The sequence below is a fragment of the Lolium rigidum genome, chromosome 2 (assembly GCF_022539505.1).
Source record: "Lolium rigidum isolate FL_2022 chromosome 2, APGP_CSIRO_Lrig_0.1, whole genome shotgun sequence".
NCBI lineage: Eukaryota > Viridiplantae > Streptophyta > Magnoliopsida > Poales > Poaceae > Lolium > Lolium rigidum.
Genome location: NC_061509.1, coordinates 191602859 through 191620046, shown reverse-complemented (window position 1 = coordinate 191620046; position 17188 = coordinate 191602859). Strand labels below are relative to the sequence as shown.

At 44.1% G+C, this 17188-nt stretch overlaps 2 protein-coding genes across 2 annotated transcripts; one reads left to right on the top strand and one right to left on the bottom strand.

Moving 5' to 3' along the window:
- The first annotated feature begins 8714 nt into the window (after positions 1-8714).
- On the top strand, positions 8715-11363 carry LOC124687890 (small nuclear ribonucleoprotein SmD1a). The gene is made up of 4 exons (XM_047221619.1): positions 8715-8823; positions 8952-9028; positions 10847-11038; positions 11122-11363. The coding sequence occupies exons 1-4, from the start codon at positions 8810-8812 to the stop codon at positions 11181-11183; spliced, it is 345 nt and encodes a 114-aa protein (XP_047077575.1). The 5' UTR covers positions 8715-8809; the 3' UTR covers positions 11184-11363.
- A 531-nt stretch (positions 11364-11894) lies between these two features.
- LOC124692755 (ras-related protein Rab-2-B) lies at positions 11895-14890 on the bottom strand. The gene is made up of 6 exons (XM_047226188.1): positions 14629-14890; positions 14265-14404; positions 13487-13569; positions 13187-13391; positions 13033-13101; positions 11895-12313 (listed from the first exon to the last, which is right to left on the bottom strand). The coding sequence occupies exons 1-6, from the start codon at positions 14672-14674 to the stop codon at positions 12224-12226; spliced, it is 633 nt and encodes a 210-aa protein (XP_047082144.1). The 5' UTR covers positions 14675-14890; the 3' UTR covers positions 11895-12223.
- Positions 14891-17188: the final 2298 nt, after the last annotated feature.

Sequence of the window (17188 nt, the reverse complement as noted above, 5' to 3'; positions counted from 1 at the left end):
CTTGCTACCTAGCGGCTGCGCCACCGCCGCCCAGGCGTACAACCCTGGGTGTGACCCATTGATCCAACTACAGCCATCCATGCACACCATGCAACCAACCGCCAAAGAAACCATATGTCTAGGTACTGAACCATCTCTATCACGTAAAAGTGTTCTATTCAACGGTGTGTTCTTCATCGCATGGCTGCCATGGTTCTTGGTTGGGCCTTTCCCATTGGGCCTACAACATGCACGTCGAGGCCCATCACCTAGGCACTAAGGAGACCTGGCCAACGTCCACCACCATTAAGGCTCACCACCTCCCCTTCTTCATCCTCCGCCTGAGATTTTGTGCCCACAAATTCGACATCGGTGGAGCGGTGGGAGAGCGAGACCCTCACCCCCAAGATCAGGTGTCCACGATCCAGCAGAAATGAAGCTATACGATGGCCATTCGAACGATTCCCTCCCCTCCAAGAGAGAATCCCCGCAGTTTCATGAGGAATTCTAACAATTCTGCCAACATAGATTTACAAGACAACCCAACTAAAAAAATGTCCTAAGATCCTAGCTACAGAGAGTGGCTACACAGTTACCAATACTCACCGGTTGTGCGAACGCGCACTGCTTCTCCATCGTCAAGAGGCGTGCCTCCTGGGTGGCGCGACGTGGAAGGGCCCACCTCAGATCCATGTGAACCACCACCTCCTCCTCAACCACGGCCTCATTTTCCCCTCCGCCGCCAGACATACCTCCTGACACAATTCTCCGCACGAACGAGTCGACGCAACTCGATCTCTAGGGTTTGGATTCTGTGGCGGCTGGGTGGTAGGCCTTGCGATGGGTTATGATTTTTTTGGTAGAGATTAGTGGTGGGTGGAGAGAACTTGAAGTGGAAGGGAACACGCGAAGGGACGTGATGCCAAAGTGGAAAGAACGTGATGGGGCAAGACAACCCATCCGCCGTTCGTTGCTCGTCATCCCTGCCGTCCATCATCGTGGCCACAAAATGGGCAAGTGTTGAAGAGGGACAGGACATGGCAATTTTGGTTTGCTTTGTTTCCGGTATGAATTGCTTTGGCCAGATTATGTCTCTTACACAACAGGACTACCCATGCGATGGTTTGGTCCCTTTTTTTACCAAAATGAACTATGGGTGCACAACCCTTACAAAAAAAACGCTAAATAGGGTACAAAATAAGAGGAAAATATATGCATTATTCACTTTATTTTTTTTGAACGAATTATTCACTTTATTTACTAAACCTATTTACTGAAAGTAAGGAAAAAAATACACTCCATTGCTCATTCTCTTGACCACACCCATAAAATGAGAACCCAAACTTATATACTCGAAACAAAAAGTGCAAGATATGAAATGATGTCATATGTAGCTATATGATTAGAACCTTGTTCGCCGATGAACCATCCCACTGCTCGATCAATGTCGGCGTATATCTATCCTATTTTCTGAAGAACAATTGACAATACATAATGCTAAATATTGTAATAGCTGTTCGAATCATAGATATTTTTTTTGTAAGTAAACATGCGTGCTTCTTATCATCAAGGTTTGTAGATGGCTGGTCATGCTTGTCACACAATCGAATCATAGCTATCTTTTCTCCTTTGCAGAATAATCGGAAAAATACGAAACAATAAAGATGTAACATGTTACTATTTTAAAAAATGAAGATATAACTAGAAGCAAAAAAAAGTCTTTTACGTATATGCAATATATTATTTTCCCTACCATCTGATTCATCTGCTAAATGTTTTGTGCACACACCGTTCCATAAAATGGTTTGTGCACATGATGTTCTATAAAGTATCTATGTGTTCCTGAAACCTCTATGTGTTCCTTAAACATCTGACAAAATATATTATGTGTATAGTTTCTCGAACAAATTTGTGGTGTTGATCCAATTTTGAAATCACGTGAATGCTTCATTTGAGTACTCAATTATGACTTACTGTTGCTCATAGTAAGGATAATATGTTTAGCATACTGACTCTCACGTTGTTCTTACCAAGTAGTTTTCTTATTAATTTCTACGGGGGATCATCTAGTTTTGCAAGGGAACACACCACAACATGAAATTTCCAATGAGCGCGTGACAAGAAGACTACGGAAACAAAAGAGATGCTCGAGGCGGCTTTCCCTTGCTACCTAGCGGCTGCGCCACCGCCGCCCAGGCGTACAACCCTGGGTGTGGCCCATTGATCCAACTACAGCCATCCACGTCGGCGATGCAATTAACCGCCAAATAAACCGTATGTCTAGCCACTGAACCATCTCTATCACATAAGAGTGTTCTATTCAACGGTGTGTTCTTCATCGCATGTCCGCCATGGTTCTTAGTTGGGTCTTGCCAATTGGGCCTACAACATGCACGTCGAGGCCCATCACCTAGGCACTAAGGAGACCCGAGCACGGTCCACCACCTCCCCTTCTTCCTCCTCCGCCCGATGCTTCCTATTCCGTGCCCACAAATTCCCCATCGGTGGCGCGGTGGGAGAGCGATACCCCCCACCCCCAAGATCAGGTGTCCATCATCCAGCAGAAATTAAGCTATACGACGGCCATTCGAATGATTCCCTCCCCTCCAAGAGAGAATCCTCGCCAGTTTCATGAGGAATTCCAACAATTCTACCAACATAGATTTACAAGACAAACCAACCAAAAAAGATTCCTAAGATCCTAGCTATATATAGAGAGCAGCTACACAGTTAGCAATACTCACCGGTTGTGCGAATGTGCACTGCTTCTCCCTCGTCAAGAGGCGTGCCTCCTGGGTGGCGCGACGTGGAAGGGCCCGCCTCAGATCCATGTGAACCACCTCCCCCTCCTCCTCCTCCTCCTCCTCCTCCTCCTCCTCAACCACGGCCTCATTTTCCCCTCCGTCGCCAGACATACCTCCCTGACACAATTCTCCGAACGAACGAGTCGACGTAACTCGATCTCTAGGGTTTGGATTCTGTGGCGGCTGGGTGGCAGGCCTGGGATGGGTTAGGGTTTTTTTTTTTGGTAGAGATTAGTGGTGGGTGGAGAGAACTTGAAGTGGAAGGGAACACGCGGAGGGACGTGATGCCAAATTGGAAACAACGTGATTGGGAGAGACAGCCCATCCGCCGTTAGTTGCTCGTCACCTCTGCCATCCATCGTCGTGGCCACAAAATGGGCAAGTCATGAAGAGGGACAGGACATGGCAATTTTGGTTTGCTTTGTTTCCGTTATTAATTGCTTTCTCTAGCTCATGTCTCTTACACAACATGACTACCCATGCGATGGTTTGGTCCCCTTTTTTACCAAAATGAGCTATGAGTGCACAACTCTTACAAAAAAAAATGCTAAATAGGGCACAAAATATGAAGGGAAATATATGCATTATTCACTTTATTTTTTTACCGAATTATTCACTTTATTTTTACTAAACCTATTTACTGAAAATAAGAAAAAAATACACTCAATTGCTCATTCTTTCAACCACACCCATAAAATGAGAACCCAAAATGATTCGGTTGCATCCAAGAGATTGATCAGGCATAATAACATTCTTCAATGAAATTGCACATATCACCACCGTTGGGGATATTACGCAGAACCACGACCACGTTTTTTGTATTTACATAACACCACATTTCCCCATAACTATTGCACATAGCAGCAAAACTGGTCATTAACAGAGTTTTTTTTTTTTGAGAGGAAGGTCATTAACAGAGTTGACACGTAATTAGGCATGTTCGGCCCGCCATCAGACCTACGTGGCCTCCAGCGTGGCCAGTTTGTTCTAAGACTAGTCACAATGGGAAATATCATACGCTAGTATCATGCATATGATACTAGTTTATGATACTACCCCACAATGCATGGTATCATAAGATAGTGTCATAGTATCATTATATTTAATGTTTTGTAGAATCTCAATGCAAATTTGTGTACAAGATGTGTTTGCCATTTAGTTTTGTAGTTTTACGTGCTATGATACGGTATCATATTATGATACCACTCTCATCTTTCACCTCATTAAATGGTGTGCCACATCAGATTTTTGCCAACATGTCATGCATGATACTACTTATGATACTCCCATTGTGACTAGTCTAAGTGGGTTTTTCATTTCCCGCAGTACCCAGCTCTCGAACCTCATAAGTACGGCCCTACCATCTGATTCATCTGCTAAATATTTTGTGCACACACCGTTCCATAAAATGGTTTGTTCACACGATGTTCTATAAAGTATCTATGTGTTTTGGAAACCTCTGACAAAATATACTATGTGTATAGTTTCTCGAACAAATTTGTGGTGTTGATCCAATTTTGAAATCACGTGAATGCTTCACTTGAGTACTCAGTTATGACTTATTGATGCTCATAGTAAGGATAATATGTTTAGCATACTGACTCTCACATTGTTCTTACCAATCTGATTCATCTGCTAAATGTTTTGTGCACACACCGTTCCATAAAATGGTTTGTGCACATGATGTTCTATAAAGTATCTATGTGTTCCTGAAACCTCTATGTGTTCCTTAAACATCTGACAAAATATATTATGTGTATAATTTCTCGAACAAATTTGTGGTGTTGATCCAATTTTGAAATCACGTGAATGCTTCACTTGAGTACTCAGTTATGACATATTGTTGCTCACAGTAAGGATAATATGTTTAGCATACCGACCCTCACATTGTTCTTACCAAATAGTTTTCTTATTAATTTCCGTCGAAACGGCGGGGGATCTTCTAGTTTTGCAAGAGAACACACCACAACATGAAATTTCCAATGAGCGCGTGACAAGAAGACTAAGGAAACAAAAGAGATGCTCGAGACGGCTTGCCCTTGCTACCTAGCGGCTGCGCCACCGCCGCCTAGGCGTAGCCCATTGATCCAACTACTCGGCGATGCAATTAACCGCCAAATAAACCATATGTCTAGCCACTGAACCATCTCTATCACATAAGAGTGTTCTATTCAACGGTGTGTTCTTCATTGCATGGCTGCCATGGTTCTTGGTTGGGTCTTGCCAATTGGGCCTACAACATGCACGTCGTGGCCCATCACCTAGGCACTAAGGAGACCCGAGCACGGTCCACCACCTCCCCTTCTTCCTCCTCCGCCCGATGCTTCCTATTCCGTGCCCACAAATTCCCCATCGGTGGAGCGGTGGGAGAGCGATACCCCCCACCCCCAAGATCAGGTGTCCATCATCCAGCAGAAATTAAGCTATACGACGGCCATTCGAATGATTCCCTCCCCTCCAACAGAGAATCCCCGCCAGTTTCATGAGGAATTCCAACAATTCTACCAACATAGATTTACAAGACAAACCAACCAAAAAAATTCCTAAGATCCTAGCTATAGAGAGCGGCTACACAGTTAGCAATACTCACCGGTTGTGCGAATGCGCACTGCTTCTCCATCGTCAAGAGGCGTGCCTCCTGGGTGGCGTGACGTGGAAGGGCCTGCCTCAGATCCATGTGAACCACCTCCCCTCCTCCTCCTCCTCCTCCTCCTCCTCCTCCTCCTCCTCAACCACAACCTCATTTTCCCCTCCGCCGCCAGACATACCTCCCTGACACAATTCTCCGCACGAACGAGTCGACGCAACTCGATCTCTAGGGTTTGGATCCTGTGGCGGCTGGGTGGCAGGCCTGGGATGGGTTAGGTTTTTTTTTGGTAGAGATTAGTGGTGGGTGGAGAGAACTTGAAGTGGAAGGGAACACGCGAAGGGACGTGATGCCAAAGTGGAAACAACGTGATGGGGCGAGACAGCCCATCCGCCGTTAGTTGCTCGTCACCTCTGCCGTCCATCGTCGTGGCCACAAAATGGGCAAGTCATGAAGAGGGACAGGACATGGCAATTTTGGTTTGCTTTGTTTCCGTTATGAATTGCTTTCTCTAGCTCATGTCTCTTACACAACATGACTATCCATGCGATGGTTTGGTCCCCTTTTTTACCAAAATGAGCTATGAGTGCACAACTCTTACAAAAAAAATACGCTAAATAGGGCACAAAATAAGAAGGAAAATATATGCATTATTCACTTTATTTTTTTACCGAATTATTCACTTTATTTTTACTAAACCTATTTACTGAAAATAAGAAAAAAAATACACTCAATTGCTCATTCTTTCAACCACACCAATAAAATGAGAACCCAAAATGATTCGGTTGCATCCAAGAGACTGGTCAGGCATAATAACATTCTTCAATGAAATTGCACATATCACCACCGTTGGGGAGATATTACACAGAACCACAACCACATTTTTTTTATTTACATAACACCACATTTCCCCGTAACTATTGCACATAGAAGCAAAACTGGTCATTAACAGAGTTGACACGTAATTAGGCCTGTTGGGCCCGCCATCAGGCCTACGTGGCCTCCAGCGTGGCCAGTTTGTTCTAAGTGGGTTTTTCATTTCCCGCAGTACCCAGCTCCCGAACCTCATAACTACGGCCCTACCATCTGATTCATCTGCTAAATGTTTTGTGCACGCAACGTTCCATAAAATGGTTTGTTCACACGATTGTTCTATAAAGTATCTATGTGTTTCGGAAACCTCTGACAAAATATACTATGTGTATAGTTTCTCGAACAAATTTGTAGTGTTGATCTAATTTTGAAATCACGTGAATGCTTCACTTGAGTACTCGGTTATTTCTTATTGATGCTCATAGTAAGGATAATATGTTTAGCATACTGACTCTCACATTGTTCTTACCAAATAGTTTTCTTATTAATTTCCGCCGGAACGGCTGGTAATCATCTAGTTTTGCAAGGGAACACACCACAACACGAAATTTCTAATGTGCGCGTGACAAGAAGACTACAAAAACAAAAGAGATGCTCGAGACGGCTTGCCCTTGCTACCTAGCGGCTGCGCCGCCACCGCCCAGGCGTACAACCCTGGGTGTCGCCCATTGATCCAACTACGTACAACTATCCATGTACACGATGCAACCAACCCATGGTTTTAAAGGCGTCGCCTAAGCGTCCAAGCGCTCCCCCTCCGCCTTAGAAAAATGCCCGCCTTAGGCGCCTAGGCGTCCAAAGCGTCCGCCTAGGCGTCGCCTAAGCGTCGGAGCGCCCCCCCTTCGCCTTAGGACGCCTTGGCGCCTTTAAAACCATGAACCAACCGCCAAAGGAACCAGATGTCTAGCCACAGAACCATCTCTATCACGTAACAGTGTTCTATTCAACGGTGTGTTCTTCATTGCATGGCCATGGTTCTTGGTTGGGCCTTGCCGATTGGGCCTACAACATGCACGTTGAGGCCCATCACCTAGGCACTAAGGAGACCCGACCAAGGTCCACAACCATTAGGGCCCACCACCTCCCCTTCTTCCTCCTCCGCCAGATGCTTCCTATTCCGTGCCCACAAATTCCCCATCGGTGGAGCGGTGGGAGAGCGATACCCCCCCCCCACCCCCAAGATCAGGTGTCCACGATCCATCAGAAATTAAGGTATACGACGGCCATTCGAACGATTCCCTACCCTCCAAGAGAGAATCCCCGCCGGTTTCATGGGGAATTCTAACAATTCTACAAACATAGATTTACAAGACAACCCAACTAAAAAATTGTCCTAAGATCCTAGCTACAGAGAGCGGCTACACAGTTAGCAATACTCACCGGTTGTGCGAATGCACACTGCTTCTCCATCGTCAAGAGGCGTGCCTCCTGGGTGGCGCGACGTGGAAGTGTCCGCCTCAGATCCATGTGAACCACCTCCTCCTCCTCCTCCTCAACCACGGCCTCATTTTCCCCTCCGGCGTCAGGCATACCTCCCTGACACAATTCTTCGCACGAACTAGTCGACGCAACTCGATCTCTAGGGTTTGGATTCTGTGGCGGCTGGGTGGCAGGCCTTGCGATGGGTTAGGGTTTTCTTGGTAGAGATTAGTGGTGGGTGGAGAGAACTTGAAGTGGAAGGGAACACGCGAAGGGACGTGATTCCAAAGTGGAAACAACATGATGGGGCGAGATAACCCATCCACCGTTCGTTGCTCGTCACCTCTGCCGTCCATCGTCGTGGCCACAAAATGGGCAAGTGGTGAAGAGGGACGGGACATGGAAATTTTGGTTTCGTTTGTTTCCATTATGAATTGCTTTCTCCATCTCATCTCTCTTAGACAACGGGACTACCCATGCGACGGTTTGGTCTCCCTTTTTTTTTACCAAAATGAGCCATGGGCGCACAACCCTTACAAAAAAAAGTACGCTAAATATGGTACAAAATAAGAAGGAAAATATGTGCATTATTCACATTTTTGGAACAAATTATTCACTTTATTTACTAAACCTATTTACTGAAAATAAGTAAAAAATACACTCCATTGCTCATTCTCTCGACCACACCAATAAAATGAGAACCCAAAATTATTCGGTTGCATCCAAGAAACTGGTCAAGCATAATAACATTCTTCAATGAAATTGCACATATCACCATTGTCGGGGAGATATTACACAGAACCACAACCACGTTTTTTTATTTACATAACACCATATTTTCCCATAAGGCCATAACTATTGCACATAACACCAAAACTGGCCATTAACAGAGTTGACACGTAGTTAGGCCTGTTGGGCCCTCCATCAGGCCTACGTGGCCTCCAGCGTGGCCAGTTTGTTTTAAGTGGCCTTTTCAGTTCACGCAGAACCCAGGTCTCGAACCCCATAACTACGGCCCAGTTAAGCCCAAGAAGCGGTCTCTCGCCCAGATCCGGGGTTTTATGTCTCCTTCTCCTCTCTGAGAAGCAGCTCGTGGCAGCTCCCTGCAAAAACCCTAGCTTTTCCTCCGCCACCAGAGGCCTCCACGATGAAGCTCGTCAGGTAACCAGTGTTCCCTTGCTCGCCCGCTTTCTTCCGTTTTGGGTTCAGTTCTCCCGTCTTTTACTGATTGGCCCGGTGCAATTTTCCCCCAAATTGGTGCGGATTTGGGCGGGTTTGTCCCTGTGCAGGTTCTTGATGAAGCTGAACAACGAGACGGTGACCATCGAGCTCAAGAACGGAACCACCGTCCACGGCACCATCACCGGTATGACTCGCTGCGGTCTCTACTGAGGGAAACTAGGTTTTTTTTGGGGGGAGCGTTCTTAGGGTTTGTGGGCGTCTGCTGGATAAGCGATGAATTTTTGGATAACGTGGTTTAGGTGGCCGGTTCATCGTTCCATGCATTTCATGAGGGCGCCTGCGCAGTGTTGCCTGTTCTTTATGAATTATATAGAATCTACTTGACTTTTGTGTTTAGTTTCTGTGTTTGTAATGTGAATCCATGGACATGTCGCTAGCAGAGCTGTTGTTTGGTCTCCAGCTCTGTCACTGAAATGCTGCAGTGTCCAACTAGTGTCCATTTGAGGCTGACTTTTAATCGAGCTTTGTAGATGATCTGGTTGTTTGGTTAAGCATTTGTCTAGTTTGCATCATTTTGCCTCTTGCTGTAGTTTGTTTTAATTAAGTGAGTAGTATTGGAAGATAGAAGTTCTGTCTTGAAATGTTTGATTAATCTGCTTGAGTCAAATCATTGCAATATCCTGATTTCAGTAGGCGTATGTTGCTTATGTCATGGTATACCAGACATAGGTTGGACAATTGTTGAGTGATGAGAAGATGTTGATAGCCATATGATTAGGCTACTGGATGTAGTAATGGAATGACAAAAAAAGTGTCAAATGAAACCTGAAGGGTATTTCTTAGCGAATTAAGTTTTTCATGGTATGCATTCCTGCTGGAATATATTACGTTTTATAGAAAAACTTTATGTGGACAGTTTTCTATGCCTTCGTTAAGTGTAACTAGACTTTCATGGAATATAGCCACTCTATCTGTATCATGCTAAATAAACTCAGCCTGTACTATCTGTACTTTCCTTGATGCCGTGTCATGTCTGGTTTTTCAAATCCTTCTTTTTTGGTTGATGGGTTAGTCTTGTTTTTATGTCCATTTTAAGTTAGATGCTAGTGAAGTTGAGAATGCAGCACCTGTAGGTATCATAAATTGCATTTGTAACAGACATCTTCTTAGATTTGGTGATGGAGAGCATGTGAAGTCAGTTTACACTTTACAGATTTCATTGTATTTATGAAGATGTTAATCTATTTGACTAGAATTTAGTTGGCAAATGCAATTTCTGTACAGTGAAATGCTAAGGATCCAACATTCCAACCTTACTGCACAAGCTGGCATCCTTGGTATAGTAATAAAAACAAGTTTGTATGTTCTGAAGATAACATCCTTCTGATTAGTAAAGTAGGTCTTGTTATTCAGGATTATACCAAACTATACAATAATTACCATCCCCAGAATGAAATCGTCTTGTTGGTTATTGCTTTATAAGAATGTTATTAAATGATTATTCTATACTATATCCATCTACTGGATCTCACTTCATTAGTACCTTTGGTGGTCTCATATCTGTGATACTTCTACGCAACACAACCACTTAATTTTGTACTGGATGGCTGGATGCGAACTCCATGTTTGGGATCCTTATCATTTGTAAAATGCATTCCTTTCCGGGGAGGTGGAGGAAATAATGTTTTAGGTTTCTAACTTGTAAGTTATTGATTGACCAAGTAATGTAAGCATAAAGAAGACCTTCCGACAATACCTTCTGTTGACACAGAAATCTAGAATAATGTGAGATATAAATTGTTTTAGTAAATATACTAGATTCTGATATCAAAAGGTTACTGGTCCTCCATCCTTATCCATATGGTAGCATTTTCATGTAACATACTTGTAAGTCGTTTGATTCCATTTCCTCATCATTGTCACTTGTGACCTATAATTATCCTGAAAGTGTATTCATTAGTATATGTATGTTGTGTGTCCTGAATTCATGCCCATTTTGTAGGTGTTGACATCAGCATGAATACTCATCTGAAGACTGTGAAGCTCACACTGAAAGGGAAGAATCCTGTTACCATTGATCACCTTAGCGTGAGGGGAAACAACATTCGCTATTATATCCTTCCTGACAGCTTAAACCTGGAGACTTTGCTGGTTGAGGAAACACCAAGGGTGAAGCCTAAGAAGCCTACTGCAGGTTTGATATTTCTGTCTTCCTTATGTTTTAGTTACTTGTTATCACCAGTCCCATTCTCTAAGTAATGCTTTGTCTGAATGCAGGGAAACCTATGGGCCGTGGGCGCGGCCGTGGTCGTGGGCGCGGTCGTGGCAGGGGGCGCTGAGCTTTGCTGTACCTTGGAAATTTTGCACTGCATGCTTCTGTGCAATGTAATCTTCTTTCTTGTTGGTCGTACGAGTAATGTTCTCATTTGAGCTAAGACGTTGGTACTAGCTGCTCTTGATGTGGAATTATGCTGGTGTTTGACCTGATGTTTAAAAGCGTGTTAGCTTACATTGTGATCTTCAGAAGTGTAGTAGCTTGCATTGTGATTACTGTGCCATGATGCCCTCTTCCATATCCAGTTACACAAACATTTGATGTAGTATTTAGATGCTCATAAATTACAGTAGAGTCCCTTACCATTCCCAGGACAAGCTGTACCAAAACCTGCCTGGAGGGGTCAGACGGTCGAGGTTGCCTAACCCTGGACTGTCCGGGCTGGAGACCCCAGACTGTTTGCTAAACAGTGCCCTGGTACGGGCACAGGTCAACTGCAAGTTATGAAGATGAAAAATTCCGTTCTATCGCTGGAAGATTGGGAAATGGAAATTTTCTGCACTAGATCTTCTCTTATCTAAGTTCAACAGGAACACAGAAACCACTAGCTCTTCTCTTATCTAAGGTCAACAGGAACGGGAACCAGTAACATGTTTGATCCCAAAACTGTTATCGAAAGGAAAAGGGTGTATAGAAAGATAGTATTTTTGTGGTCCAAATCATAACTCTGGAACTTCAACCATTTCACAATCTATTTTTGGTATCACAGAAAGGGTGTACATAAATTTTCAGTATTTCTTTAATAATTGAACAATGCGATTCTGTTTGGAAGAGTAGAACCAGTGCCAAACAGGTTGTAGTCTACAAAGTATTATTACATTGAACAAATGAATATTCACACTCTTTCATTTAGTCACAGGTGCAAATGGATACAAACTGTAGATGTTCACTTTACAGACAGATTGCACAATGTGGACAAATACCATTGATGAACATTTCGCGCACTGATTACAGCGTCAATGGCAAACTATTTCCTTTGTCTCACTAGGCAGCATCAAAACATTGCAACATGTTCTGCACAATATCACATTGTCGCAAACTGACTTAGCTGCAGCAGCCACCTGCTTGAGAAGACGAGCCAGCACCACCTCCAGATGCATTGGGGACAGCGTAACCAACTTTAATTCCGTAGGACTGCAGCAATTAGACAAAATAACATTAAACATTGCCAATGTATTTGCGGGGTAGAAAGGAAGCATCCCTTCTGAGCAGAGCAGAGCAGTGCTAGGTTGGTAAATATACGCTAATGCAAACATAAACATCAACAATTTCAAAATCAATCAGAAGAAAATTTCTGGTTTCATGTTCACCACCACCATCGATGGACCTGCACACTATACATAATATTTGGATGGAAGCCCATCACAACACAATGGAGACCAATCTAATCATCACATGACAAGTACCATTGATGAACATTCCGCGCCATGATGGCTCACATGGTCAAGATGGCAACAGAAACACATGACAACACGTCCAATTACTTCATGGCACAAAGGCTGAAATTTTTGGACCTACCCAAGTAGGTATGCTTCCTCAATCAAAACGTAAGTTATTAGTATTACAACCTGGTAAGATCCCCTCTAGACATCAACAAGATTTATATGGATGTACATTTCTACAGGTTCTAGATATCCGTAGGTCTTACATGGAACCAGCAACGTATATGTCCAATTATTTTGTAGCATTTCTTATTCAGAGCTCTATGTTAAAATTGCTAAATTTTACACGCCAGAAGGGCACAAGACCAGGCTGAGATATTAAATTCAAGATTATTTAATATTACTAATTATATTTGGTTAGCAAAAGCTTGATAAACTGAAAAGGTGAGCAACTAAAAAGTAAAAACTGACCTCATTAGACACATCAAAAACGCCATCTTGAATTTTCTTGTATATTGTTCCCGCGGTCTTAATAAATGCCTGGACCACAAGAAAGGATGTGAGTTTATCTTTTGGAGAGAAAAAAAGTGTGATCACACAATATGCAGTAGGAATGAACCATCACCTCCTCAACATTTTGTGCTGTTTTTGCAGATGCCTCCATAAAGACCAGACCATTCTCCTTGGCGAACTGTTCGCCTTCCTCATAGCTGACAGCACGTCTGTGAGACAGATCACATTTGTTTCCGATGAGCATAACCGTCATATTGGCATTTGCATGCTGTCTTGCATCTTCTAGCCAGCTTGCGAGATGGTTAAAAGTTTCCCTCCTGATGTTTGATTAGTATGGTGGAAGGGTCATCATTAGTATGCAGAATTTGAACACAGTAACAGAGATAATTGTATTCCCAAACCAATACAGTACCTGGTGATATCATAAACCAAAAGTGCACCAGCAGCCCCTCTGTAGTATGATCTAGTTATAGATCTGAATGATTCTTGGCCAGCCTGTGATGTGAAGAGATCAAGAGATGACAGTATGAGATGTATGTTCTTCATGACGTCAAACTCAAAACCAAGCATAATCATGACATGGCAATTTAGATAAGCAGTCTTTGTCCCGAAACCTTCCTATGTAATTATGTAAATAAGCAAAAGCAAATTGGAACATGGTATGATGAACAAACTAAAAATAACAACATACGAATGTTAAGAGGCCAAATAATCATGGGAAAAATGGAGTCAAACCATTAGAAAACTTTTAACAAAAAGTATATTTGTGAATACTATTTAGATTGTCTAAAGAAGTGGTGATACTATGAGGTTTATCTGGAAAGCGTTGTTTGATTTTACTATGATCTTATTACTAGGCTTTACATAAATATTATACAGCATAAGTTGGTGATCAATGTTGCAATTTCTATAGAGAGGCCAGTGTTGCATTTATTTACAGAGATGGATGTCGCTCTGAGCAATACAACCATGACATCATCAGCTTAAAATTGCAAACAGTAACAGGGAAAAGCGGCATGGGAAAAATGATCACGTTTCTTGGCTCTGAATTCAGATACCTAGTCGCAACTCGCAAGTAGTAACATAAGCGTCATGGCACGCCCCGGCATAATAAAGAAGGAAACAGCTAAGTGAGAATTAGAAGAAGGTACACAGAGAGAGAAATGAAGGAAAAGATAGCACGTAGTTACCGTGTCCCAAATCTGTAGCTTGATAGGCTTGTTGTCGATTGTGATCATGCGTGCGCCGAACTCGACGCCGATGGTGAGGTCGTGCACGGGCTGGAACCTCTTGTCGGTGAACTGCAGCAGCAGGCATGACTTCCCCACGCCTGCAGCAGAGAGAAAACGAACCAAGCAAATCACGACGCGCACCAAGGCAAGCAAGGAACCGCGTGCCCACGGCCAATCAGATCCCCCGCACGCAACCGCGGCGCTAACTAGTAGCGGCGTCGCGGATCCGATCCCAGCGGCGGGCGGGCGGGGCATGTTTTAAATCGAAGAGAGGAGTGATCGAGAATGGTGAGCGGATTGAGGAGGAGGAGACGGTAGGGACCTGTGTCGCCGATGATGATGTATTTGAAGAGGTAGGCGTACGACATCGTCGGTCCCTGCCGGCGGCGGCGAAGAAGAAGAAGATCGGATCGGAGGAGCCGCGAATTTGCGAAGGATTCTCTTGTAGCGCTGGATTGGTTTAAGATGTGGGAAGGGGAATTGCGGGCGCTGTGCTGCGTGGAAGGAGAAACGTAACCGAAGCGAAGGACGCGACAGCTGTTTGACGCTGGAGGCCGACCTCGCTGGATGCGCCTGGGGCCTTCGCGGCCAAGGATTCGGAGGACCGACCCGCTGGATGGATCTGGTTGCAGGTGTTTCTTTTGCTGATTTGGACGTGGTTGGAGCCTGGCCTGGCTTTCAATTTTTCATTTTAAGAGAAAATGCATGCAGCTTTATTAATCATGGAGACATAATGTCGATACAAAGAGTTCACCGAATACAATCTAGAGACACACCACGTCTCACACACTAGGTAAAGAAAAACTCATTAAAACAAGCTAACAAATGTGATGCCTCATTCAGCTCGTGATGAACATGAACAACGGAACATACCAAGACCGTAGCAATAAGCTGCTTCATATTTTCAACAACCGGTCCACAAATCGAACGATCCATCTCACCGGTGTCAATGAGCTGAACCATGAAGAGGCACACAATAGTCACACACACACACACGATCGAGTCTCTCATTCTTAGCAAAGATTAAAGCCCTCCTCATCGCCATGGCTTAAGCTAGTTCAGGGATGGCAACCTCATGGTAAGAGTTGTTGCAAGCAGCAACACAAGCCTCATTATGGTCCTGGATCATCACTCCCGCTCCCATGCTAAAATAACATGCAAAAGAAGAGCAGCATCAACATTGATCAAACCCATTCCACAAATCGAACGATCCATCGCACCGGTGTCGATGAGCTGAACCATGGAGAGGCACACGACGGAGTCTCTCATTCTTAGCAAAGATCCACATCTTGGGGAGAGGTAAAAGCCTTATGGTTTAGGTGAATACCATTGAAGTCTTTAACTTCAAACCACACCGCGTGTGCATAAGAATATAATATGAGCACATGCTCGATGCGCTCGTCCATGGAGCAATGCACACATACCGTGGATGCGAGAATGTGGCGTCGCTCCAGCTGCTTCCCCCATGGAAGACAATTATACGCAAAACGTTCTAGTGTGATCTTCATCTTCTCTGGCGCCGTGATGGCCTAGAGTTTCTTCTACGACTGTGCCTCACCCTGCGTGTCTAAAGTCGCGCCACAACCAGGGCCATTACACGCACTCACATAAAGACATTGCACTCGCAAGGTGGTATGCAAAACGCAATGTGTAAATTCCATACCGGTTGTCACTTGTGAGGCCAGGAGTGAAATCTTCTGCGTCGTATCGACTGATTGGAACCTGGAGAACCTGATTTGCAACGTCGTCTTCAAAAATGGACTTGTCCAAAGCCATGTTCCATGACTGTTGATCCTCATCAAAGAGAGAATCCATCACCAACACCCCATCTGAATCCTTTTTTGATTATCTCCCGACCATGCAGAATACTATCATCCGCACTTCAATTATTCTTTTACCGAAACATACATAATTCACACAAATTTAGAGATGCAAACTTCTGACCCTTAGGATAACTTTTAGTATTTTTAGTATGTGAAGCTTTGGAATTTGGTGAAACTAAAGAGTGATATAGCCTTGGAGGGTACCCAAGGGAAAATATTTCCATTACGAGCGTGCAACTAGCTTGCTCGCGTACTCCATCTCTCTCCCCTCATGCTTTGTTCTTTCTCCCCGCACAGACTTTTATTTTTCTCTGTGTTGCTACCGTCTCCGGGTGGGACGAACTCCTCCCCCACCATACGCTCGCCAGCTTCGAGATCCTCACCGCCGTGATCTAGCTAGCCCTAGCTACTCGGACCCCCTCCACATGCGAGCTCACCCCGGGAGAGGCGTTGCACGGCCTTGCCATGGCCGCACTCACTGTCACGTCCCTCGCTTGCCACCTTTGTCCCCCTCCCACACACACGGTCTACCCCTTGTACTTTTCTTCTTCATGGAAGCCATGAACATGATCATGGCGGAGCTTCAAAATCGAAGGTCTCCAATAGTGCCAAGTATAGGGAGAAGTGGGAACAGGCCCGAGGTCGCCTTCTCTAGCACCTACGGGGATCCCGCGACGCCGAATCAATGACACCGGGGTCGCCATGGTCGGTTTCCCTTGTAAGTTTTTTCATATATTTTTCGATGTTGCATACTTGCGTTCAAATTGTTATAAAATCGTATGCATTTTGTTGCGAACAAACACTCTAGATGCTGAAAGGACTCTAGGCGCTTGCATACTTTGTTTTTCTAGGACTTTTCAAAGTTGCAAATGTGTTTCAGTAATGTTGGCTTCAACTGTTACATGTTGGAGCATTGATTTTTTTGTTGCAATGGGACGCACTTTATGTTTTGCTAAGAATAAATGGGGATTTTTTGAAATGTCGCAAAAAAGAATATTGTGTTTTGAAATGTTGCACAAAATCAACGAGTTTAACATCTCTGTTAATAAAATGTTGTGA

What these genes read in the sequence shown, in the direction of transcription:
- LOC124692755 (XM_047226188.1), bottom strand. Translation starts at nt 14,674, where the DNA reads ATGTCGTACGCCTACCTCTTCAAATACATCATCATCGGCGACACAG. An exon ending in CAGCACAAAATGTTGAGGAG is followed by an intron (nt 13,102 to 13,186) that starts GTGATGGTTCAT and finishes CTTGTGGTCCAG; the next exon opens with GCATTTATTAAGACCGCGGG. An exon ending in TTTTTGATGTGTCTAATGAG is followed by an intron (nt 12,314 to 13,032) that starts GTCAGTTTTTAC and finishes TAATTGCTGCAG; the next exon opens with TCCTACGGAATTAAAGTTGG.
- LOC124687890 (XM_047221619.1), top strand. An exon ending in CGTCCACGGCACCATCACCG is followed by an intron (nt 9,029 to 10,846) that starts GTATGACTCGCT and finishes CCCATTTTGTAG; the next exon opens with GTGTTGACATCAGCATGAAT. An exon ending in GCCTAAGAAGCCTACTGCAG is followed by an intron (nt 11,039 to 11,121) that starts GTTTGATATTTC and finishes GTCTGAATGCAG; the next exon opens with GGAAACCTATGGGCCGTGGG.